Raw genomic sequence first — 25576 nt, 5'->3', positions numbered from 1 at the left:
TGGAATGCTGTCACCTCTACTAGCTTTATTGTTGCTCAGACTTCCTAAGGCCCATTTGACATCACATTCCAGGATGTCTGGCTCCAGGTCAGTGATTACCCAATCGTGGTTACCAGGGATGTTAAACTTGCTCTTGTATGGTTCTTCTGTAAAATTTTGCCACCTTTTAAAAATCTCTTCTGCTTCTGTGAGGTCTCTACCATTTTGGTCCTTTATCATACACATCGTTGCATGAAACATTCTCTTCATATCTCCAATTTTCTTGAAGAGATCTCTGCTCCTCCCTGTTCTATTGTTTTCTTTTGTTTGTTTGCACTGTTCATTTAAGAAGGCATTCTCATCTCTTCTAGCTATTATGTGGAATTCTGCATTCAATTGGGTGTATCTTTCTCTTTCTCCCTTGCCTTTCACTTCCCTTCTCTCCTCAGCTATTTGTAAAGCTTCCTCAGACAGTCATTTTGATTTCTTGCATTTCTTTTTCTTTGGGATGGTTTTAGTTGCTACCTCTTGTACAATGTTGCGAACCTCCGTCCACAGTTCTTCAGGCACTCTTTCTGTCAGATCTAATTCCTTAAATCTATTTGTCACTTTTACTGTATATTGGTCAGGGATATGATTTAGTTCATACCTATGTGGCCTGGTGCTTTTCCCAATGCCAGTAGTCCAGTGGTCCCCAACCTTTTTATCACCGGGGACCGGTCAATGCTTGACAATTTTACTGAGGCCTGGGGGGGGGGTAGTCTTTTGCCGAATGACATCACCACCGCCTGAGCTCCTGCTCCACTTGCTTTCCCACTGGCGCCCGTGACTTCCCGCTGCCCGCTGGAGGTTGCTGTCAGCAGCAGCTGCGCAGTGCCACACCAAGGGGAAGCCCCAGCCATGGCGGGCGCTGGAGAGCACCAAAGGTGAGCCGGCGGCAGAGTGGCAGGGCAGCCCCTGAGGCAGCAGCCGGGGAGGAGGATGAAGAGGAGCCATGGCCCGGTACCGACTCATCCACGGACTGGGACCAGTCCCCGGACCAGGGGTTGGGGACCACTGTACTAGTCCACAAAATGCTACCAGTCCACAAAAAGCTGTAACCGAAATAAGTATACAATCTAATCAGGCATGGACCCTAAAGGGTCTTGGTGCATGTTGGATTTATCATTTAGTGTGCTGGTTATAGATTTATCTCTCCTTTCCTATGGGTGCTATTGCTATATGTCACTGCGATCACCTCAAAATTTTGAATGTGTTGAAATTTTTGAGAGGGCTTTGATGGCATCCCTATGTAGAACGTGTTACAACAATCAGCCATTGATGTCATGGGAACTTACAATACAACCTATTAGGCACAGCAGTGGCCGCAAGGGACGCATTTTAGCGATGCACCAACTCCGTGCAAAAATGCCTCCGCTGGGAAATGCAGCTGCAATTGAAAGGTTCCCCTGCGTGGAGGCATTGGGAGATGTGGTTATACAATCCCACTTTCTCACAAAATAGCAAACCCAAACCCCACTCTGTGGCATCGTGAAACGCAGCGGAACCAAGCGGGACATTTTTGGTCCCCTCCTGGCCACTGTAGCATGGGGAGGAGCTGGGCCTGGAAGGAACACACACAATTGAATCATATAATTCTAGGAAAGTGTATAGCTGCTATACCCAATGAAACTGACTGAAGGCAGTTTGAAACATGTGCGTCTGAGGATAAAGCCAGATCTAAAATCTGAAAACATACCTTAGGGGAAGCACTGCTGTGTGCAGATCATGTAATACCATCTGCAAGACCGTAACTCTCCAGTCCATTTTCATCTGTACAGCACATTAACTAATCCATCTGGCTCTCATGAAAGGAAGAAAGACCAACAGTTAAAGCTTAGGGGAGAAGGAGGGCATCACTGAGGGAATGCTAAGTAAAACTAAAAAGTCTTTACCCACTAGTGGAAAATGGCAGCAGATTGTGATGGATGAGTTTCCTTAGGATGAGAGCGTCAGTGTTTTGGTGCCACTGTTGAGAAGGCCCTATACAATGGATGGTCTGTGCCATCTGCTGTATTCATTCTATATTTAATGTATTTAAATATTAACTGAAATCCAGTCTCCCAAACACAGCAAGCCAGATTTCTTCAGTAGAATATTATGTCAGAGCTCTTTTAAGAAATGTTTCTAGTGTAAAAAGTTACTGTTAGAAACAGAAGGAGCATTTCTGCCTTTTCGCTTGGTAAAAAAGTAATTTTTTATTTCAAGTAAATGTACAAACAGAAAGGCAGTGGTTTACTGAGATACTTAGATCATATTAGATTAAATAAATATATGCATAAGATGAGGATAGGTACCATACCCTCATAAATGAGTTGCTATTTGAGACATTCCTTTGGTACTCCATTGTGTAGTTCTGGTATAAAACCTACTATACAAGCAGTAGCTGTTTTGTGTTAGCTTTCAATATGAGCTGAAACACATTAAGATCATCATGTTTTGCACAACCTTACTTCTCTACCCCTGGCAGAGACACATTACTCTGTAAAGCACTCTGCTCATCTATGTGCATACTTAATTAGTTCAAAGCCCCCAAAGCATACCTATAATTGCTATAACCTTAGCTAAGCTCTAAGGTGAGGGTAGGTTATAGTCAGTGCTTTAAAAGTTGGTTGTGTATAAAAATAGGTTGGAACCTCATATTCCATTATGGCTTTCTCCCGAGGAAATGTCCAGACATTGGGGATTAAAGGTAACTTCCAGTTGGCTTACTTATGAATAGTTGATTTATATAGATGGAAAAACTGTTAAATTGAGATCAAAGGAGGAACTTTTGGAAAATAGATTGGATTGGTTTTTATATTACCAAATTCCAGAGTTGTTTAAAAAACATAAAGAGAAAGGCTTTAACTTACAAAAATCTAGATTTCAGAAAGAAATCCTAGAACAGGAGGATAGAGACATTTCAAAATTATACAGGCAACTTGGAACATGGAAGAAGGAAGGGTCAAAGAAGTTATGATTCCTTGGTCTAGCGATATAGGCATTCAGTGAGTTTGGATACTTGGGATAGATCATGGAAGACCAACATGTGGTATACTCCATGTTATTCAATTATATACAAACTAGAAATAAAGCCCGCTGTAGCTTTAATACAGCTAGAGCTGGGCCCCCCCCCCCCAGTGGCAGCGTTTTGCAGGCTTATCCCGGCCGCTGGCTAATGAGAAAGACAGGAACATCAGTGAAGTCTCCATCCCACCCACTATGTAGCTACCCGTCTGACTTCTCTCCTTAGACTTTCAAGCATATCTTCATCGAACCATAAGAGATTAGAAAAGGTTTTTTTCTCTCGACAATGAGTTGTATTCAATAACCACAAACTCTGAAGTTTTTTTCAGGCCTGCAGCATGTGCAGAGTCTCTTAACTCTACCAGCACAGGGACATAATAGACATGTCAACATTTTAAATCTAAAAGGATTGACCTACCTCCTGGGACCAGAGAGTTCGCAAAGGCAGGGTTTCTTTGTTTTCTCCCAGGGGCCGTGAGAAGGCGGAGGGCCCCCCCACCAACGCAGCAATCTTGAGGCTTCTCCCAGCCGCGGGAGCGGCCTAGCCTTGGAAATCTTGAGGCCCGGAGCCGGCGCCGCCACTCGCGGCTCTTCCTCCGCCAGCAATCGCAGGTCCATCGGCACTGGCGGCTCCAACGGCAATTGCAGCCGCAGCTCCAGCTCCGAACGTGGGCCCGCCGCCGCCAAGTGCAGGTACATCGGTGCTGGCGGCTCGGCTGCCGCTGGCGGCTCCAGTGGCACTAGCAGGTCAGTGTGCTGGCGGCCTGACGCGTCGGGAGGCGCTTTGCGCTTCCCGGCGTGCCAGGCCGCCAGTGCTGGCATGGCGGCTGCCTGATGCATCGGGAGGCGCTTCGCGCCTCACGACGCGTCAGGGTGCCGGCCAGGGAGCAACTGCGAGCCGCGCTGTGCACGGCTCACAGTTGCTCCCTTGGCGGCGGGGCGGCCATCGGAGAGGCCAATCGGCAGGCGCAGGCTGATGGTCTGTCCGGAGGAAGGGGCCAATCGGCACCCTTCCTCATCCTGGACAGAGCCCGCCCTAATTCCTCCCCCCAAGCCCTTACGGCTTTATTTAGTTAGTGGCGCCCGTGGCGCTGCGGGCGGTGTTAAGATATTTATAAAATGGTAACTTATTGTTGGTAACTCCAGTAAAGCTCGTTAAATGGAATTAAAAATACATGATAAATATTGGAAATGCAAATGTGAAAAGGGGGCCTTTTTCATATGTGGTGGATTTGCAAGAAGGCAATAATAATCTCGAGGAATTAAAAAATGTTGAAATTTAAATTAAAAACAAAACCCAGAATTATTTATGTTGAATTTTTTAGTGGGTAAGATACATAAATATATTAGAATATTGTTTCTTTATGTGACATCAGCAGCCAGAGTTATCTTTGCATCTAGATGGAAAGCTCTGTCATCCCTTCGACGGAAGTGTCGTTAAGAAAATTGATGAACCATGCCGAAGTAGTTAAAATGTCTGCTATTTATTGGGAAGTATTCTTAGCAATGGGCATTGTTTTAGAACTAAAATATTTTCCAGTCTTTTCACAGATTTGTAAAAATTAATATTGTAGCAGTAGGTTATATGTATAATTTTGTGCCACGAAACTAGGTTTGACTATTTCACTTGACTGGGATAGGGGAGAAGTTCAGTATATTTTGTAACTGTACATTTTGATTCATATTTCAGTTATGTATGTGTTTTCATTTGTTTGGGCGTTAGGTGTAATGATCTATATTAATTTGTCTGTATGTGGAACTGCAATAAAATTTTAGAAAGAAAAAAAGTGTGGCATGGTAAGGATTGTGTGGTGGTGGTTTTTAAGCAGTAGTAGTTTATTCCTCATAAACATGAACACATGTGAGGCTGCCTTACACTGAATCAGACTGTCAGTCCAGCAAGATAAGTGTTTTCCACTCAGACCAAAGTTGCTCTCCAGGGCCTTTCTCTGTCTTTTGCATCTCCTACTGCTTGGCCCTTTTAAATTGGAGATGCTGGGGATTGAGAGCTGCTGAATGCAAAGCAGAGGTTCTTTCACTGAGCCACACAGCCCCTCCCCTGAGTGCCTGAAAGCCCTCAACCAGCCTTGCCAGTAGCAGCTACTACCTTTTCCTGTGGGTTGTTTGCCAATCTGTGCTTTTATCAGCAACAACATCACTACATGTCTTACTGATAAGCTTCTAACTAAGCCTAGGCACCAATTTTTTTTTTTCAAACCTGCTGCCTGATCTTTTTTGTCACACTGCTAGATTTTTTTTAACCCTGTCAGGAGACCATTTTATCCTTTCTTAAACCTCCAGCTCTGAAGGTGCCCTAAGTATCAGAATTTATATTGTATGTTTACATTCTTACCAAAGCATTTGTTTCCTATCATATCTGGTAATATCCTTATCCATGGTTCCTCTATATATTTGTGAAACACTCCTGTGGGAGGACTGTGTCCGGGGTGTCCGCTCTTGAATCAGGGTGCGGCCAGCGTTGGGCCAGCCCCTACGCTTGCCACCCTCCCTAGCAGCCTCCCTCACAGGAGAGGAAGGAAAGGCAATTTTAAACTGCTTAGAGGAGAAGAAGGGAAGGTGATTTTAAACTGCTTAGAGACACCTGAGGCCTGCTGGGTGACTATGGCCCATTCCCAGTTGTCTCAGAGCTCTCAGCCCCAGTTTCCTCACAGGGTGTCTGTATGGAGAGAGGAAGTGAAGGCGATTTTAAACGGCTTTGTGACTCCTTTTGGTAGTAAACAGCAGGGTACAAAAATCTAGCTCTTCTTCTGAGGGGCAACAGTGAAAGAAGCATGTGGGCACATAACATCAACAGTAAAAATATGGAGACAGAAGGAGCAGGGCCACAGAACTAGGAGGAATTGGTTGCCATGTAATCTCTCTTTAAGAAGTATCTCTCTCTCCAGTATGATTATCCCTTCACATATCTGAAGACAGGACGCTCATCTGTAACCACTATGCCACAATTCCCAAAGGTCAGTCCTCTCCCATACTCAACTGACATTTCAAACCACAGGTTCTTGACACCCATCTCTCCACACCCATGCCCTAATTTGTCACCACGCCACCACAATCCCCTGCCACAACACCCACATTCAACCCCATGCCCTTACAGATTGGACAATCCTTCCCCTTCCTACTGCCAAGCTCTCTCTGTCTTAATCATTCTCTTCTTTCTATCTCCCTGTCTCTTTGCTATTTTCCCCCCTCCCCCCTGCTAGCACCTGTTGAATCAGCTACAATGAGCTTTAATTCTAGTATATTTATAAAGTTAACATACAAATGCAATCAGGCCTTATGAGAAGTACACATGTATAATCAGGAGCCTAAATGGATTTATTTTGGGCTTTATTTAATTTGAGGTCTTTGTTATGTATCTCAGTGACTGTGTCTATCAGTGAGTATCTTGTTCACATCCAAGTGCCTGCTGCTGTTTCTCCCCCCCCCCCACTACCGTATGCTAGAATAACTTTTGATTTTGTAAACACAGTGGCTGCATACTGTCAACAGTTTTATCTGCCTGATTTTTAAAAGAAGTTTATTTTGCTGAAACTGAAGAGCACAATTAAACAGAGGAGGAAAAAAAATCTGTTGCCTGAGAGGTACGGATTTTCAGTCCTCGTATCGGTGACCCTGTTCTAGTGGACTACCATAGACTGTGCTAAAGGGTTAGCAAATAAAACAATAGTTGTGCAGGCTGCCAGTATGTTTAAGGAACCAGGTCAAGGTTTTGGTGCTTACCTTTAAAGCCATTCATGACCTGAAGCCCACATACTTAAAAAGACTCTCTCTTGTCAGTATGAGCCTGTGCAGCAGTGTTCACAACAAATCTGCTGGCTGTTCTTATCCCTGTCAAGTTTCATTTTGCTGCTGCTCTGTCACAGACATTTTCAGTGGCTTGCTGCCCTTTTCCTGTGAGACAGGCTTCATTATTATATTTCTGTAAAGACTGCCAATTGGAACTTTTAACTACATTATAGTCAATCAGGACTTTGGGATGTGGGCGTTATAGGCTTTTTAAAGTGCGTATTTCTCTTTCTCTGATTTATTTTACTTTTATTTTGCAGCAGGCCTTGGGTGCCATATGTTTGAAGAGGTGGGCCTGTACATATATTTAAATGAATATCTAACATACAGTGAAAGCCTCTCATATATCTCTCAGCCTGCTGTTCTCCCCCCCCCCCCCCCGCTATTTAAACATATAGGGAACTAAGGCAGGCTGTGGACAAAAAACTAAATACACATCATACCTTAAAGTTCTATACAGATATGTTCATACTCAAGAACTGGAGCTATGGCCAGATCAACCCCCCCCCCCTTTTTTTTTTGAACTGGCATTTTTATGTACTTAATTCAACCAGAGGAGATGCTGAACTTAGATTTTGGTTTTGAGGGTATGTGAATGAAAGAGGTTATTGTTATGCTAGCACCCATATTTCTATGTTCCCCAGGATTGATTAAGAATCCTACTTATTAAAGAATTAAGTGAAAATCGAAGACTCCCCGGAAGTCTGTTTATTACACTGGAATAATTTGAGGAACCATATGCTTTGTATGTGCATGCATTCATTCAATTTTTACTCCCATCACTTTTCTTGTTCTATTATCTTCAACTCCTAGTGACTCTCCAAATGGCACTTGGAGTCAATGTGAATGATGGGTGTTATAATGTGTCAAATTTTATACTGGTATATAACCTATATGTAAAACACATCGTTTTTTCATCCATTGTTAATATTTAATGTAGATGTTTAATGGTGTCCTTGCCTTAAAACATCTATCAAGATGGTCGTTGGAATATATTGCTGGAAAAACAGTTCTTGATAGTGCATTATAAGAGAGTGAATGTCAATGGTGTAACTGAAATTCATCATTTCAATTGTTAATTTTGGGTTTTTTAAACCCCAGTTTATCTTTGGTTAAAGAAACGTATCAGTGTAATTAAACCAAAATAATGAACATTCAAAAGTGTCTTGATAAATGTTATGAATTTTCTAATTTATAGTGTTTCAGATAAAACATATATCAGAGAGCACAAATTAAATAACCTTGAGTGAAATGAATGGTATGTTTTGGTAAAAACAAAGTTGGTCATAAAACTGGGGCAGCTGGCTATGAAATTATAATTTTAGATGATATGACATAATAAGTAGACATTAGCCAAATATATTACATCAGTATGGTATCATTTGAGATAACCCATATATGCATGTCCCTTCTAGTATTACCCAAGTGATGTGTCAGCATCTGCAGGATTTGTCCAATGCTACTCCGATAAAGTCAATAGTCTGAACTCTTGGGGAACAGCACAGACTGCACTGGGTCTCATTCTACCAAGGAAAGTTCAGAAGTTAAACATTTTGTATCCAGTTTTCCAACAAGAGCTTTGTTTAATAATTAGTTGAGGTACATAAACTGGCAGAGCAGATCCAACATTTCTGTTTCTACAAACAGTATTATCCTTCTTCTGAGGAACCTCTTGCTGGTAGATCATATGTCTTCTGAAGGAACTTGCACCAGTGGAATGATGCAGTGTTCGTGGAACAGAAATTCTGGCTTCAGCTTCTAACTAGTGCCATTGTTAACTTATTTGCTCAAACCAGTTTTGCCAACTAACATTAATCTGTTCTTTTTAGTCTGAGAAAGAAGAGAGCAGTAAAACAAAACACAGACCTGGCATCTGGTAATGCTTATGGAACCCCTGCATGTAGAATTCAGACTGGGAAAGATGAGGGAAGCAAAGTCATCTTGGCACAAACGAATGGTTCCCAAGAAAATGGCAGAATTTCTGGGGAAAACGAAGATTATGTCACTGATGGAGAGAAAAAAAAGAAAAAATGCAGCCAGCCTAAGGACATTAGGCGCACAGATCTCAAGAGATACTATAGCATTGGTGAGTTGAATCTAGACTTGAAATAATTTGGCTTTTACTTGAAAGGCTCTGTTGGACATGGGAAGTATTTAAATGTAACAATGTGAAGTATTGCACATGTGTATTTTAATGCTGTTTTATTTTCAGTAACCTTATTCCTAAGAATCAATACAGAATGTATAAACATGTTGTGGTTTTATGGTCTTGTCTCTATATTTCAAAAATGTTACAACACCATTATAGTTTTATTGATCTTGGCGAGACTGGGCGTGAGTCCGTCACGTATAAGGTTTTTTGAAATAGTGGATGGCAACTGATAGAAAGTTTTGATGTCAACATGTCTTTTATACCTATTTGAAAGAATTGTGGTGGATGAGTAGTTTGGTACTTGGTGGATGAGTAGTTTGGTATTGAAAATGATTATATGATCTTTTTGATAGACTTTTGTCTCTAGTTTATCCTGTAGTAAATGAATATATGATCAACCATGCTGAAGGAATATCAAGGGTAGCTGGATGAATTACTGACCAGGTTTCTCACTGAATGTATTTCCAAATCATGTAAACTTGAGGATGGATCCAGATGAAATTTTTCTCTGGTGGAATGGAACTTTCCTGTCTTCCCTTTTCCCCTGTAGCCCACTGATCTCAGAAAGCTGCTTCTGGGGGATAGGGGATGTAGGACAATAACATGGGGGAGGGGCAGTCTACAACGGGAAGTAGGTTTGAAAATTACCAGTTTAATCTGGATCCAACCCATGTTCTAATTTTCTTTGTCTGAGTGACCTCTATGGTTCTTGACAGATTTGTCAGTCTATTTTTTATATATACACACATTTTGTGTACTATTAACAAGCTGTTCTGCTTCTGAACAGAACTACCGTCCTTTGTAGAAAACCATAATACTTTAGTCTGGTAATTATTTTCTCCATTAAGGTAACCCCTGAGGTTCCTGGGAGATTTGCCAGCCCAGCATTTGATAATCATTATAATGTGTGTATAATGAATGTAATGAATGTAATACATAGAGTATGTGCTATCCTAGATGGCAGCTTTTAGAAATGTTTTTCATATCATAACATAGTATAAATCATAATAAGAGGAAAAATTCTGTGTCCTGTTGCATAGTCAATTTTGTTGGAAATACCATAGTTGAGTATTTTTAAAAAAAATCATACTTGAAAGTAATTAAAAGCTGAAACATGATTTTTGAATATGAACATATATAGTCTTTGGGTTGGCGGTAAAACATGCTACCAAAGTAACTTTTATTATGCCTATTAAAATTATAAGGAATAATTGTAATTGTAGGAATGATTTCATCACTTGGCAGGATGTTACAAGGTTAATGGGGATTAAAAATGACTGTTGTTCAGAAAGTGCTTTTAAAAAATTAGTTTGGAGATTGCCAGGAAGTTTGCTGTCGGTGTCGTAATATTTTGCTAGTTTAATAATAAACTTGCTTAGCATTTATGCAGTATAGGTTTAACCTTTGCAGTAATCTTGAGAGAGCATTATTTATACAAAGATAACAATGATTATGATGCCCAGTGCCTTTCTCTAGTAGATTTCCGTTCCTCTATAAATTGGGGGAGGGGGGAGCCATCATAGATCTGTACTGGTTGGCTGATTTTAAAAATAGCAGCAAACTAAACGTGAGGAAAGTGTTTCTTATTTTCATGCCATGACCATGCATGAGCACATGCTAATCTATATTTCAGCCAGTTTCTGTCAAGAGCAAAATTTCATACACAAAACAGTTGTGCAACCCTCTACTACTCCTTTTAGCCCCTGGGCAAAGAATGAGCATACAAAACTGTACGACCCCTATACTTTTACTGGGTTGGAGTGGTTTGGACGCCAGAACATGCTGATTTGAGCTGCCCATGCAAGGGCTCAACAGCCACTACTCAGCTGGCCAGTGGCTCACCCATTGCCTTCTTTTGCACTACTGCTGGCCAAACCTTAGCTAAGCAGCCCATGCAAGTCAGACCACGCCAGTGACAATGATGGGCTCAAGCTTGCCTGTTACCACCTATGTCACTGGCTGAGTCTGAGTTAAGCCAGTGTAGGATCCAGTGAAGGAGAGGAGCCCAAACCTCCTGTTGCTGGCCGGATAGAAGTAGCTCTTCACGACGGTGATCCATTTGATATAACTCTGGCCTATGTGGATTTTCTTATGTGGTATCCATGTTAGCCAACTCAGTGTAGTGGTTAAGAGTGGCAGCATCTAAACTGGTGAGCCAGGTTTATTCCCCACTCCTCCACATGCACCCAGCTGGGTGATCTTGAGCTTCTCTCACAGAGCAGTAATATCAGGGCTCTCTCAGCCTCACCTACCTCATAGGTTGCCTGTTATGGGGTGAGGAAGGGAAGGTGATTGAGACTCCTTGTGGTAGAGAAAAGTAGTGTATAAAAACCAGTTTCTCCTCCTCCTTCCATCTTAAGGATCTTGTTGCAATTGTGGCTGCCAAAAGTTAACAGTGTTTGCAGCCCCCAGCACAAAGAATAGCAGAATATTTTCTCCAGCAGTTTTTCAGTGCAAATCCTTTTGAAAGAAAGAAGGCATGAATCATAGAAGGCTGTTGGAGAATGAAACCAAATATCCTCCTAATTTTTTTCTTGAATGCTTCTGTCAGTGTGCCATCTTCCTGAAATACTGTAAGAAGTTTTCAATGTTAGCCAAAATTGACATAGGACAGGCCGCTGATTTGTAACAAAAACTGTTTATGGTATGGATCAAAATGACTATCATTGTCTTTTTATCTGCCAAGACATTTTCACTAGTCCAGTTCTGTTGTACTTCCCACCAATTACTTTATGAACATAAGAAGATGCTGCCTATACTGAGTTAGACCACTCACTGATCTGTGTAATTCAGTACTGTCCATGCTGGTTGGAAGTTGAACTTCAGGATCTCATACACCTCTTCCTGATCAATTTTTAGCTGGGAGGAATAGAAATTGCTGTACAACATCCCCTCTGATCCAGACAAGGTTACAGTCTTGTTCTGTAGAAAATAAAATTTTGCTTCCAACAAGAAAAAAATTAAAATGTCTTTAAAACATAGAGGTTTGCATGCCACTTATGAACTAATTAATCATATAAAGACCATAAAGAGCATATTTTATGTATCTTTCTATGTCTATTCTTCAGCTTTCTCCAGTTGGTATCCAAAGCAGCTTACATCATTCTTACGTGTTCCATTTTATCTTCATGACATAACAAGGTTACATTAGACTGAGTGTGTGTGGCTGACTCAAGGTTATCCGGCAAGCTTCCATGTCTGACACTATACAAAAAAATTAGACCAATAAAATGTATTTTACAGGGGGTTGCAAATGAGATTCATAATCAGTAAAAGAAACCAAAAGATATCATTGATAAATAGGTTCTGGTTTAGTAGGCAAGAGCATGAATTTGATAGTTGAATTTTTGTATAGTTACCTAGGTATGGGCTCCCAAATATCAAGTAATTTTGAAGATAATATTCCCTTAGGTCCTCCAGTTGTGGTTCTTACTCAAAAAGTGGTCTGTGAATGGTCCATGCAATATTCTATTTTTAATCCTAGATACATGCTCCATTATACAAATCTTTAATGGTCTGATGGAAATCTAATATGCAACATGTTACTACACACAATTTATTCATTATTAATTTAATTTTTATGCTGCTACTCCTAGCACTGCTAACTTGTGGTGGCTTACAACAATTGATAAAATACAAGCCAACAAGAATAAAACTTACAACTAAAAAACCCCTACCACCCACCCATACCAAGCTGTCAATTACTGCTGTATGCACTCCAGTGGAGATGTAACCTAGGGTGGGATGCTGGAGGAGGGACCAGATCTCCCTCACCTGGCCTCAACCAAACACCTGGTGGAAGAGTTCTGTTCTTCGACTTGGAATTAATAAATGATCTCATATTCCATTTAATTCTATTGTTGGGATGTTCAGATTATTTAATTTCCAACATTAATTTACAGATATTACATGATCTGCATCTGTGATTCCCAGGTGAAAGTGATCTTAAAGAAACACAGTTAAATTGGCGTTTAGATGTAAGTAGTTCCTGGATATTGCAGCTTCTTCTCCAAGCCACTATTACCTGAAGAAGTCTTGGCTTACAATTGCCTTGCTCTCACAATCCTGAATGTCCAAAACCAAATACCTTTGTTTGTAAATATACATTCCCTTTACTGGGCATTTTGTAACACTCCATGAGCCGGCTTCGGGAGTAGTGGGGAATAATGATGATGATGATAATAATAATAATAATAATAATAATAATAATAATAATAATAATAATAATAATAATAATAATAATAATTGCAGTAACTTCAACAAGTAGGGTGTGTATTTTTCACATACACTTAGTGATTTTAAGGACGGACCCTTTCTTTATTCTGAAGGTGATTTCATCATACCATGTCAACCCACAATCTTTCTGTCCAAAGCCAAAATATCCTAAGGAAAAAGCTCTGCACAAGTGTGTGGTGGGGACCACCGCTTTAGCAGACAGGTTTTGCAGCAGGTGGTAGAACAGAAAGGAAGGAGGATCCCTCCGTCATGACAGCTTGGACATATAATCAATCTGGATATATAATATATTATATTATAATATATAATACTAGTAAAAGAGCCCATTGTAATTCCAATACAATGGGCGCTAGAATGGGAAGGGAAGGGTAGCAAGGAGAAAGGGCAGCAAGCAGAAAAGGAGCGAACCTTACCGGAGGCGTCAGTAAGGGCTGGCGGGCGGCAGCGGCGGCGGCGGGGCATCCTGGGCTGGGTGGAGGCGGCGGCGACGGCTAGCTGGAGGTGGCGGCGGCCATTTTCGGAGGTCGGCGATGTTTGGCGGCGGCCATTTTCGGCGTCAGCGGCAGCGGCAGGGGATCTTTTCGGCCATGTTCGGCCATTGTCGTCGGCGGCGGCTGGTTTGCTGGCTGCGGCGGCGACTGGCTGGCGGGGGCAGCGGCTGGCTTGCGGCGGCGGCCATTTTCGGCGGCATCGGGAGCTGGCTGGCGGCGGCGAGGGCTGGCTTGCGGGGGCAGCGGCTGGCTGGCGGCGGCGGCCATTTTCTGTGGCGGCGAGGGCTGGCTGTCGGCGGCAGCGGGTGGCTGGCGGCAGCGAGGGCTGGCTGGCGGCGGCAGCGGTTGGCTTGCGGCTTGTTTTCATCGTTGGCGGCTGGCTGGCAGAACGGACGGGAGTCTCCGGCAGCCGCACGCTGCCCGGCCGCGGGGGGCTCCCTGGGCGGCGGCCTGACGCGGCGAGAGGCGCTTCGCGCCTCTCGCCGCGTCAGGCCTCCGCCCAGGGAGCCCCCCGCGGCCGGGCAGCGTGCGGCTGCCGGGGACTCAGTAGCCGGCGGCCTGACGCGGCGGGAGGCGCTTCGCGCCTCCGGCCGCGTCAGGCCGCCGGGCAGGGAGCACCCGCCAGCCGCGCTACGCGCGGCTGGCGGGTGCTCCCTTGCCAGCGGCCTGACCCCTCGGGAGGCGCTTCGCGCCTCCCGAGGCGTCAGGCCGCCAGCCAAGGAGCAACTGCGAGCCGCGCTGCGCGCGGCTCGCAGTTGCTCCGGCAAGGAATTGGAGGGACCAATCGGCAGGCGCTTCGCGCCTGCCGATTGGTCCCTCCAATAGTCTGTCTGGGGGAAGGGGCCAATCGGCACCCTTCCTCATCCCGGACACAGCCCGCCTTCCAAGGGCTTACTCTTTTATTTAGTCCGTGGCGCCCGTGGCGCCACGGGCGGTGTACAGATAATGATGTTACCTGTACTATTTTGTTGTTTCCTGTAAACTGCCCTGAGCCTTCGAGGAGGGTGGTATAGAAATACAATAAATAAATGCATAAATGAAGCTGCAGGTTTTTTTAGTTTTATGCTTAAGTAGTCCTACAATGTTCTGCAGTTCATTCACTAGAGTAGTAGGTTTTGGGATGCTAACGTGAATATTATATGAAGTATACAGTATTATCCCAATTACCTTATTTTATAAAACACAGGGCCATAGGGATCAGAAAAGCTTTGTATGTGCATGCATTCATTCAATTTTTACTCCCATCACTTTTCTTGTTCTATTATCTTCAACTCCTAGTAAGTAAGTAAGTAAGTAAGTAAGTAAATAAATAAATAAATAAATTTCCCCACAGAAGGAGAATGAAATGTTGGAACATGCCTGAAGATTTCTTCTGTTCAGCGGGGCAAAGTCATTCAAAGAAGCAAATGAATAAATGAACATAATGAAAATATTTGGAGCTGTTCTATACTAAAGCTGGCAGGTCAGCTGGTAACTTGCAGGAAAATTTGCACAGCGCAGCCTGGAGCAACAGGAGGTGTGACCTAACCACTCTGGATGACTTCATCCCACTGAAAAGAAGAAACCTTCAGATAGGTTCCAACATTTTATTCAATAGTGCTGCAAGTTTGATTGATTGGCAGCCATTCCCTTTTCCTGGAAAGTCATAGATTGCTGTGATATGGGATTGCATATGAATTAGTATTTGGTTGGTGGGAGTGTTTTGTATATGGTAAGTTTTGATAAATATACCAGTGATACAAACATTTTAGAAGTGGCTAATTTGATCCTAACTTAAACTGTCCAGGTGGTCTCACAGTTCCTGGTTGCAAGATTTTATTCTTTTTTTGAAATTACTACTTCCATTTGTTTTCACTATATCAGATGGCAAAAAGCGTAAGCTAGAATAAGCTTCGGTGCTCTAAAGTTGCCTCAAATATTGGCTTTTGCTAAAATTTACAGACACTTCTTTGTACTAACGGGCACTAAGTGTAAAGATAGGCTCTTGTAAATCAGTAGCCACAGATCTGTTACTATTTCTTTTACAACGGGTTCCAGTGTAATTTCTTGCCTACTGCTGAAAATACATTTAGTGTGCGGTAGGAATTCGACCTGCCACCTCTGTCCAATTTATTTTATTTACTTTATTTATATCCTGCCTTGCATCCCAATGGAGACCCCAAGCGACTTGCATCATTCTCCTCTACACCATTTTATTGTCACAACAATCCTGTTAGACTGAGAGAGTGTGACTGGCCCAAGGTCACCAAGCAAGCTTCCATGGCAGAGTGAGGATTTGAATCTGGATTTCCTGGATCCTTACTCTGACACTTTAACCACTACACCACACAGGCTGTCTGAAGTGTTATATGATTTATTGGTGTTGTCTTGTTATTGGAACAGGGAAACTCTTGTTAAAAAAACACAAGAGGATTTTCCTAATTCCAAAATCCACATCATTTTGAAACTCAGGATTTGCTAACAGTGCAGTTAAATCATTTCTTAAAGTCTGAATGCTCGTTATTTGAACAGCAAAATAGCAGTATAAGAAGTGTTGTAGACCAAAGATTGTAGATTATGACTATATTCACATAGGTTATTAACTTGAGTTCAGTGCTGTCAGGAAGTTGGGGTGGAGGGGTAGGGTTTGCTACTTCCCCTCAGCATGGTGATGCATTGTGGTATCTCTCAAGATTTTCCTGGATGTTCCCCAAGTCTCCCTAGATCTGCTTTGCTCCAAAGTTCTGGAAGGGTTTCAGAAAAGCCTTGATGCCTGTTGTGTGGGTGAGAAAGTTTGGACGCTCCCACACTGCAGTCATTTTAGCATTCTGCAGGGCCTGCAAAATGGAGCTCTTCCACCAGGTCTGTGGTTGAGGCCGGGGGCAGTGAGGAAGATCATTGTGGCCCCCCTACAGTGGTCAGTGTCATCTTGACCTCTTTCTTCTCCCCTGGAGGTAGGGAGCGGGAGCGTGGGGAAAACTGAGATGTTCCACCATGTTGGTGCTTCTTTTGTTGTATTTTCCTGTCCGTTTTTAATGGGTTTTGTTAGGGTTTTTATAGGACACATTTGTGACCCTCCACGAGCCATTTCGGGAGTGGCGGGCAATAAATTAAATAATAATAATTTTCCTCACAGCAGTCATTTCCTCTCCCTGACACTGGGGGTATTTTGGTTTTCTAAATCAGTGACAGAATATTTATTGTTTATTTAATTATTTTGAATTTCTTTATGCCACCACTCTTGGGACCTGCATGAGGCAGCTTCCAAAATCAGATCAAGTCAGATTTTACTGCATGTAGCCATAGGCCATTAGAACATAAAAAATATTTTTAAAATATTTAAAACATTTCATTTCAAATCAGTAATAAAATAGTAAAATAAAAGAATGAACAACACAGATTACAATTACTAATCACCATTAGAACATTTCTAGATTACATATATCCACCTGACCTACAGTTAATTAGAATTCAGTGTTAAGAGTCCCAACCCAGCATAAAAACATAGATCATGAGAACAGACCATGGATAGCTTAAAATAAGTTTCAGAGAGCAAAACAGTGCTAAAAATAGATGCTTGAGTGAACAGAAACATTTTGTTCTGGCACTTTAAAGAAAGCAACATAGGTGTTAGACAAGCCTCAAGAGGAAGGACATTCCACAAGTGAGGTACCACTACTGAAAATGCCATCTCTGGTTGCCATCCACCTCACTTCTGAAGGCAGGGACACAGAGAGCAGGGCTTGTGAATCAGATCTTAACTGGCAGACTGGTCAATATAGGTGGAGGTGGTCTTTAAGTACCTTGTCCCCAAGCCACTTAGGGCTCTAAAAGTAAGAAACTTTGAATTCTGTCCAGAAACAAATGGGCAGCTTGTACAGATCTTTCAGCCCTGGGCCAAAACAATCTCTGTATCCTGCCTAGATGCTGCATTTTGAATGAGATGGAGTTTCCAGACCATTTTCAAAGGGTGGGAGTGCCATACAGTAGAGTGCGATACAGTAATCTAACCTAGATGTAAGAGCATAGATCACTGACCTAATCATGCTTCTTGGAAAATGGCCATAGTTTGCATATCAGCCAAAGCTAAAAACAAAAGGCTCTTTGTACCACAGAGGAGATCTAGTCCTCTAACTGAAGGCCAAGATCCAGCAGTAGCCCCAAGCTACAGGGAGAGTTCAACCTCTTCCAGGACAAGCTGACTCCTGTGTCTTCAAGCAGCTTGGTTACTTACCAGCGGCTTACTGGTATAGCAATCTAACATTATAACAATACATGTAACTGGTTCTTTGAACCATTGGTTGCCACTTTAAAAGATCTCTAGTCCTATTAGGGCAACCAATGGGAGTTGGGGGCTGGGTAGATGAGGATGCTGTCAGTGATGACATAATATCACTTCTTAGGGAAACCTAGAAGTGATGTCATGCCTCTCTAGGAATACCTGGAAACTCTGATAAAACTCCATGTTTTTGCCTCACTTCTGTAGAAATGTTACATAAGTTTCAAAATGGCAAAAAAGGTAACAGAAATTGAACATCTACCAGAGAAAATAAGCAGGATGAAAATGGACTTTGTGAGAATGCACAAAATTAAAACTATTTCATGTATTATGAGAATGAATTGGAAATGAATGCTACATTTTGTATACGTGTTAGTTTCAAATGAATGCACATATACTAGATTTTCATGTAGTATTTTTTTAGTATTTTAATAGAGATAGAAAGAAAAAGAGGACAATTTTAAAATTGAATTTGCATTCTATATAATGCAGGTATTAAAACATTATTACACTTGACATGGAAAGTGGTACTGATCTCTCACATTTCATTTGTGCATATTTGTGAGTCAGTGTTGCCTGAAAGTAGAAGATAACTGTTTTAATTATTTTATTTAGAATATTTCTATGCTACCATTTTTGCTTGAGGCAGCTTACAATTAACACCCTCCCACCACCATATTACAACACAAGATATAAATAAATGTACATGCTAGGCAGTGCATATTTTTCACAGGGAAGAGTGTATTCCTTCAGTTTGTAATCAGGATTTGTTCCATCTATGATATAGGGTTTCCATACCCACAATCTACCCTAACATTTCATGGACTTTTGAGGAGTAGAAATCAAGGATTAAAGAGAGAGTGTTCTTTTCCATTTCCTCAGGGTCTGTGGAGTCCATGGACAAAGGGGGAATGTTTAAAAGTTCCATGGATGTGCGCTTCACATCTTCAGAAATCAGGGGTTTGTGAAAAGTGCATCAATTTGTGTTACAACTTTAAAATATAAGCAACAAAATAAGGAAACAGCCTCCTCCCCCCCCCCAAAAAAAACAAGCCAGAAAACATGAAACCTTTTTTTGTACTGGCAGAGGATTACTTTTAAAGAGATTTTCTTGTGTTTGTGTCTGTGTTGTAGAAATGCATGACTGCTCTTTTAATTTATCTTTCTAAAACATTAAGCACTTTGATAAAGCTGTCCCTATTGCACCTGGAAGTTAAGTCAATGGAATGCCAATATTTACCAGGAGCAGAATGGGGGGAGTAGGGTTCTGACTGGAGGGTCCATTTCAATGATAATGGTGGTCCTTGGCCCCAACCAAATGCCTGGTGGAAGAGTACCATTTTATAGGCTGTTTGGAACTTAGGAAATTCCATAAGGCTCATGTCTCTGCTGGCAGTTCATTCCACCAAGCGAAGCACACCTCTCCGGGACCAGGGGTCACCAGCATGTTGGAATTTGCCTAATAAATAGCTCTTGAGGGGGCGTATTTAGAGAGGTGGTCCCTTAGGTACACAGGTCCCAGACTGTGTAAGACCTTAAATCTGATCTGGAACTTTACTGGTAACCAGTGCAGCTGCTGGAGGACTGGTTGATTATGGGCCTTGTAATTGGGGTCTTTGTAAGGACTTGGGCAGCCTTATTCTGGACCAGTTATAAGTACCAGATCAGGGGTAAAGGAAGACCCATGTAGTTACAGTAATCTAGCCTGGAAATGACCATCACATGGATCATTGTGGCTAGGTGCTTGGGAGCCAGTTAGGGCACAAGTAGCGTCACCTGGTATAGATGGAATAAAGCCTGGTGTGCTACTTTAGAGATCTACGCCTCCATAGTAAGCCGTTGAAGTTCACCCCCAAATTCCTGCCAGTCTTTGCAGCCTGAAGTTGCACCCTATCAAGACAGGTGAGGCGCGCTTCCTCCTCTGGTCCTTTTCTCCCCAGCCATAGAACCTGCATCTTCAGAGAATTGAGTTTCAAGTAGCTTTGTTGGAACCACTCTGTCATGGGTCCCAGCCACTCGGCTAACAAACTGGGTGGGATGTTTGGCTAAGGTGACCAGAGTCTGTGCCAGTATACATGCTATATATTATGTCTTTGTTGTATCCTGCTCTTACTGCATTGTTTTCTACTATTGACATTTAAATTTTCCATTGCCTGATATTGTCTCTCTGATACTTTTTGGTACTTCTGATTTTTGTAATCCTAGACCTTATTAGATCTTTCATGCTATTTGAGTATATTGTTTTATACCATACAAAGCGGACTATATCTGTAAAATACACACAATATACAATACTGTTGCCATCCAGCTATTGTCAGTTTTTGTACACCCCATGGAAAGGGGATGGGTAATGCTGGCTGTGCAGAAACATTACATGGAAAATGGTACCAAAGTAGATGATACTTTGGGAGGTGCAGTCTCACCATTTGGTGGAATATCTGCAGAAAACTTTGGATTTAACTGGGTTTGAGAAAATGGGAAACCACAACACGACCACAGGTAAGCCGTGACATTGTATGGGAGCTTAGAAATAATCCACTGAAGTTGGCAGCCCAATCAGGATAAATCGCTGTGGATAAAATGGATGAGAGGAGAACGATGTAAGCAGCTTTTGGCCCCTGAAAGGCAATTAAATGAATTAAATAAATGAATAAATATAGAAAGAGCATCAGCAAATAGGAACATGACAAAGTTAGCCTTCTGTGTTTGTTAGCCCTATGAATTGAATTGCTAGCTTTGAAAACCTTTCTTTTGGTTTACTTTTTTGTTTTAAAATTGACATGCTTTTCCTTGGATTTCTCAGTTCCTAATATCATAGAAATGTGGACCTGCAAAATGTCAATGACATTTTTTCTTCCAGTGTTTATGCTCTATCTGGACTTCGAATGGGGGTGAAACAAATCAATATTCAGATGGAAAAATCTGCACTAATAGGATTTTGTGAACATCTCTGGTTTTGAATTCCTAGTAGAAACCCTAGGAACACAAAATTTTACAAATAGAGAAATACAAGAACGGATTTTAGTATCACTACTGAACACTTCCTAGGAGTCTATGTGCTATACGTGCCTCCTGATCCTTCAGTTTCTCTTGTTGCAAGGGATAATGCTCATGTTACAGCAAAGGGAGGGAGTATGCAAAATTCCATTGGTCTTGGGAACTGGATTGCATAGATCAGGGGAAGCCCCTTTCTCAAACTTCATCTCAGCAGATGAAGGGAGTTTGTATGAGTGTGGAGGTGACATTTGTTTCTAATTTCTTAGATAAAGAACAAAAAATATTGGTACATATTTTAGAGAGCTCTTATATCTTTTTGGACAAGATTTACTGTAGTTTATTTTTGGGTTTTGTCTGTTTTGAAATAGGCAAGGCTGACTTGGCAGGAGGTGTGGCAAACACATGTGGAAAGAAGTTTGCCAGAAGCAATGCACATTTCTTTCTTTTTCTAAAGAAGATGAAAGTTGTAATAGACTTAAATGGGGCAAAATCCAGATTTCTGACATATGTCAAGTGATTTGCCTCCATTCCAAGAGCCTGCTGTGTTCACTGTCCAGATCTGTGTTCACTGTGTAATATCTGTTCAGTGGCTTCTTCTCCAGGAAAGACCTGCAAGATAGTTCTATATGAATTCCCCCAAAGATGCACAGACATGAAAAGTGAAGAGGCTTTATTATCTTCAGGGTACAGTTCGGCAAATGAGGACAGCTATGAACTTTTGCTTGAAACAAGGGCTAGGGATCACAGCAGCTATCTAATGGCAATGAAGAAGCTGGTTGAGGTTATGCATGTATATTCACCTCAAAAGCATTTCCCCTGGTCTGTGGATTACAGGCAGCCTTACGTGGTGCTAGGTATGCAAGCTACCAATTCCTGTATGCTGACATTTATCATAGCAGTGGAGGGAGTGGGAACATGGGGATCTTTAAAAACTAGATAAGGGAAACAGTTGCGGTTCTTTATATCTAGCATGCCAGTTAAAGTTTTAAAAATGGAGCTCACTTTTGGATGTATGTGCCATGCAATACGAGCACCTACCATAAGTGTATGTGTTTTATTTAATTGTGTGTGGTTTTTATGACTGCAAGCAATATTTCTTTTATATATATATATATATATATTATTTTCATAAAGATAGAAATATAGAATAGAGACAATATAAGTTATTAATACAGAGAATAGTAAAATATAGTCTTCGTTTGGAAATATAAGACCCCACACTAACTACACAATGGTATAAACTTTTGCCCAAAGCTAATAAACTTTTTCACGTTTCCACCATGTTTAAAAAGAGAAGCCTACTTTGTTACCACCTTTCCAACATTTGTTTACATAGTTTTTAACAATTTTAACGGTCATTTTTGGTGTCCCATAACACCTATGAAACAATTTATACTTAACACAATCTTAGAGCCATCCATATTTCCACCACATTTAGGAAAAAAGGCCTACTTAGTTGTACAGAAGAAAAATATATAAGTTGCTATATAAGTATACGTTATATAAGTAAAAGTTGTTAATATAAAAAATGGTAAAATAAAGTCTTCGTTGGTTACATTTACACCTCCTCGATTAGGTGCCTCCTTTTAGTTATGCTTTAAATTTAGACTGGGAGTCACTGCGGAGATATATTCAATAATACAGATTCAGCTTGCATAGGAAATCTAAGACCCCACACTAACTACATAATAGTATAAACTTACAATGAGCAATAAAATATAGTCTTCATCTGTTATACTTAAACCCACTCCATTGGGTGTCTCCTTTTAGTTAAGCTTTAATTTTAGGCTGGAAGGCACTGCGGAGATATATTTAATAATACAGATTCAGCTTACTTAGAAGATCTTAGACCCCACATTAACTTCTTGACCCTAGTAAAAAAGAAGAGAAAGAAGGGAAAAAGCCCCACTTTTTCGTGACATTGCCTTGAACATGTACAAGAGAATAACGAGAGGATTTCAGTCATTGCTTCTCCTTTCCCTTAATACAGATTCAGCTTACATAGGAAATCTGAGACCCCATATTGACTACACAATGTTATAGACTTTTGCCCCAAACTTATAAGCTTTTTCACATTTCCGCCATATATAGGAAAAGAAGCCTACTTTGTTACCACATTTCGAATGTTTGTTAACATAATTTTTAGTAATTTTTACAGTCCCTTTTAGTGTCACATACATTTACAAACATTTCATACTTGACACATTCTAAGAGCCATCCTGACAGGTATATTTTCAGATTTGAATTAAATGCTTAACATTAAACATTTTTTTTGCAGAACAGTATGAGCTTTGGCCCCATGGCAATACACTAATAAAGAAGAAATAAAGGGGAAGAAACCCCGTTTTATATTTCCGGCACTTACGATTATATTGCCTATGTACCTACAGAAGAAAAGAAAAAGAGAGAGAGAGAAATTCAACCACTGCTTCTCCTTTCCCTTCCCCGGTCTTCTTAAGGGGGTCTCATATCGAGGCTTGCTGTACCTTGTTGCTCCCGTAGACTTGTGTTCTGTCCAGTTGGTCTTTGGTGTAGAAAGTGCAGATCCATATATCTTTTGATTGGTTCTTGTGTACTGTAGCTTTGAGATGGCTGTATGTCTTTTTAAGAAGGGTGACCTCATCTAGGCTGCAAGGCTCCGACATCCCCTTTTCCATCTCCATAATTTCAAATTTCTCTTCTGCTGATGGTTTTCCACCTTGTTGAGAGCTATCATCAGCAACTGTTATTGATCCATCATTCCTGTTAGAGACTTCTTCCTTGCCGTCTTGGATCTCCTTGAAAATATTTTTAAGCAATCCTTCTGTAAATGCTTTCAAATCTTGGGTTTGTTTCTCTATTAAATGAGCCATTCTTTTTAACAGACATGTTTTAGACTTGTAAGTCAGCAACCAATCTCAGACAATTTTGCAAATAGCCAGTAGAGGTCCTACACAGTCCTAAGCGAGAGTAAAAGTCTGTTTTGACCTCCGACGTTCCTGGCACTGGCATGTGACGTATTGAAGTCAGTAAAGCAGATATTCTCGTACTGGAGCAGAATTCTCACGAGATCCTCCCAGCCAAGGCTCTTATCTCTTATCTCCGAAAACCAAAACAATGGCAGTAAGAGCTATTGCTAATTAATTTGAGTTGATTTAAGTCCTTCTTCTGCTTAGGAAAGAGAATTAGCCTGCCTCATAACAAGGTGGCTTCAGGCAAAGGGGGAAAAAAGAGAAACGAAAAAATACTTGCGTTCTCTGTGCTTTAATTGCAGTCTCTGTGCTTTAATTGATATCTTGGAATTTGGCAGATGTGCTCCCCTCAGTTCACAGCGTTCATTTGCAGTAAATCATAGTGGAGGGTTAAAGCAGATTCTTTAAGAAAGAAAGAAGAGTCCAAGATAGAATATGGCGGTCGTCCTCTTGACCTGAAACGCTGACAGCCTGTAATCTGGGGAGATATACTCCCTAAAGGATTGGAGACGGCCCCAAGAGTTCCCTAGGACTTCCTGGGTAGAAAGGTGAGGTGGGGTTTGCGTACCCCTCCTCTTTTCTGCCAATTGCTTCCACAATTGGACCCTGTCAGGCTTCAGTGATTGCACTGCAATCCTCTTGGCCACACCTCGACTGCAAGCAATATTTCTTGATCAAGTAACAAGTCTGAGTCTTGAGATGATAAGTTATTCTGGAGCAGTCCAGTAAGGCACATGGGCAAGACTCCTTAGGCATGTTTTAGGAATTTCCATGAGTGTTCTGTTGTATACTGTTATGATAATAAAGGGAAACAGTACTGCTCTCCCCAAATGAACCTCTGTAGCAATCCTGACCCTTTCCATCAGTGGCTCTTCATGCAGATAGGTAAAACTGTCAATACTTGGTCTTGAGCTTTTACAGTGCTGGCTTCTACATTATGGAACAGCCTTCTGAGATTGTCAGGATGGCCTCTGTTTTTTATCCTTTAGTAGAGTCTTTAAGGGTAGTCTGCCCACTTTTTGAGCTGGTCTCTTGTTTTATTTATTGTTTTATTTTGATTCAGTGTTATTATTACGTTACTGCTGGGAAATGCTGTGAGTCTCTTTGAGGATAAAAGCAAGGTATGAATGTTCTAAATAAACCACATGTCACCTCTGAAGAACTTGGGGAAGGGGACTCCTTATTTTTTCCCTTTCTAGTTGTTTTTTCATACCTTGTATCCTCAATGGCAGTCAATAACTCTTTTTGGCAGTCATCAATCAATTTACCAGGAGGCATTAGGCCCCACAGAGCATTCAGGAAATCATTTGGATCCATCAGTCTCTGTAGGCAGGCATAAATTCTCCCCCCACCTATACAAGGAGGGAGCGGTATATGGAACTGGGCCTTCAGGGCAAGGTGATCTGACCAAGTCATGCTATTTTTAGCTTTCAGATCTCCTATATGGAGGGCTGCAGGCATTAAGTTTACCAGCCTGCATTTGCAAGCAGGAGGCCATGCGCGTTTTACCCCTCCTAGTGGAAAAGGTTTGTTCTTTGTAGTCTGGACGGGAGCTGTAATTCCAGGGGATTCCCAGGTTCCACCTGGAGGCTGGCATCCCTATGCTCAGGATTTTGGAAAGAGAACTGTCATTGTCCAGTACAGCTTGTAAGTTGCT

At 41.6% G+C, this 25576-nt stretch overlaps 1 protein-coding gene across 2 annotated transcripts in view; it reads left to right on the top strand.

The window, feature by feature from the left end:
• Nucleotides 1–25576, top strand: part of NCOA7 (nuclear receptor coactivator 7) — a 104216-nt gene that overhangs the window by 30285 nt on the left and 48355 nt on the right. For both annotated transcript variants that reach the window (XM_077300201.1, XM_077300194.1), the window contains exon 3: nt 8664–8920. In XM_077300201.1, the coding sequence (XP_077156316.1) occupies nt 8664–8920 (257 nt within the window). The remainder of the gene's footprint in view (nt 1–8663; nt 8921–25576) is intronic.

The sequence above is a fragment of the Paroedura picta genome, chromosome 1 (genome assembly GCF_049243985.1).
Source record: "Paroedura picta isolate Pp20150507F chromosome 1, Ppicta_v3.0, whole genome shotgun sequence".
NCBI lineage: Eukaryota > Metazoa > Chordata > Lepidosauria > Squamata > Gekkonidae > Paroedura > Paroedura picta.
Note: the sequence above shows the minus strand (reverse complement) of the source record. Positions and strands in the feature narration are given on the sequence as shown.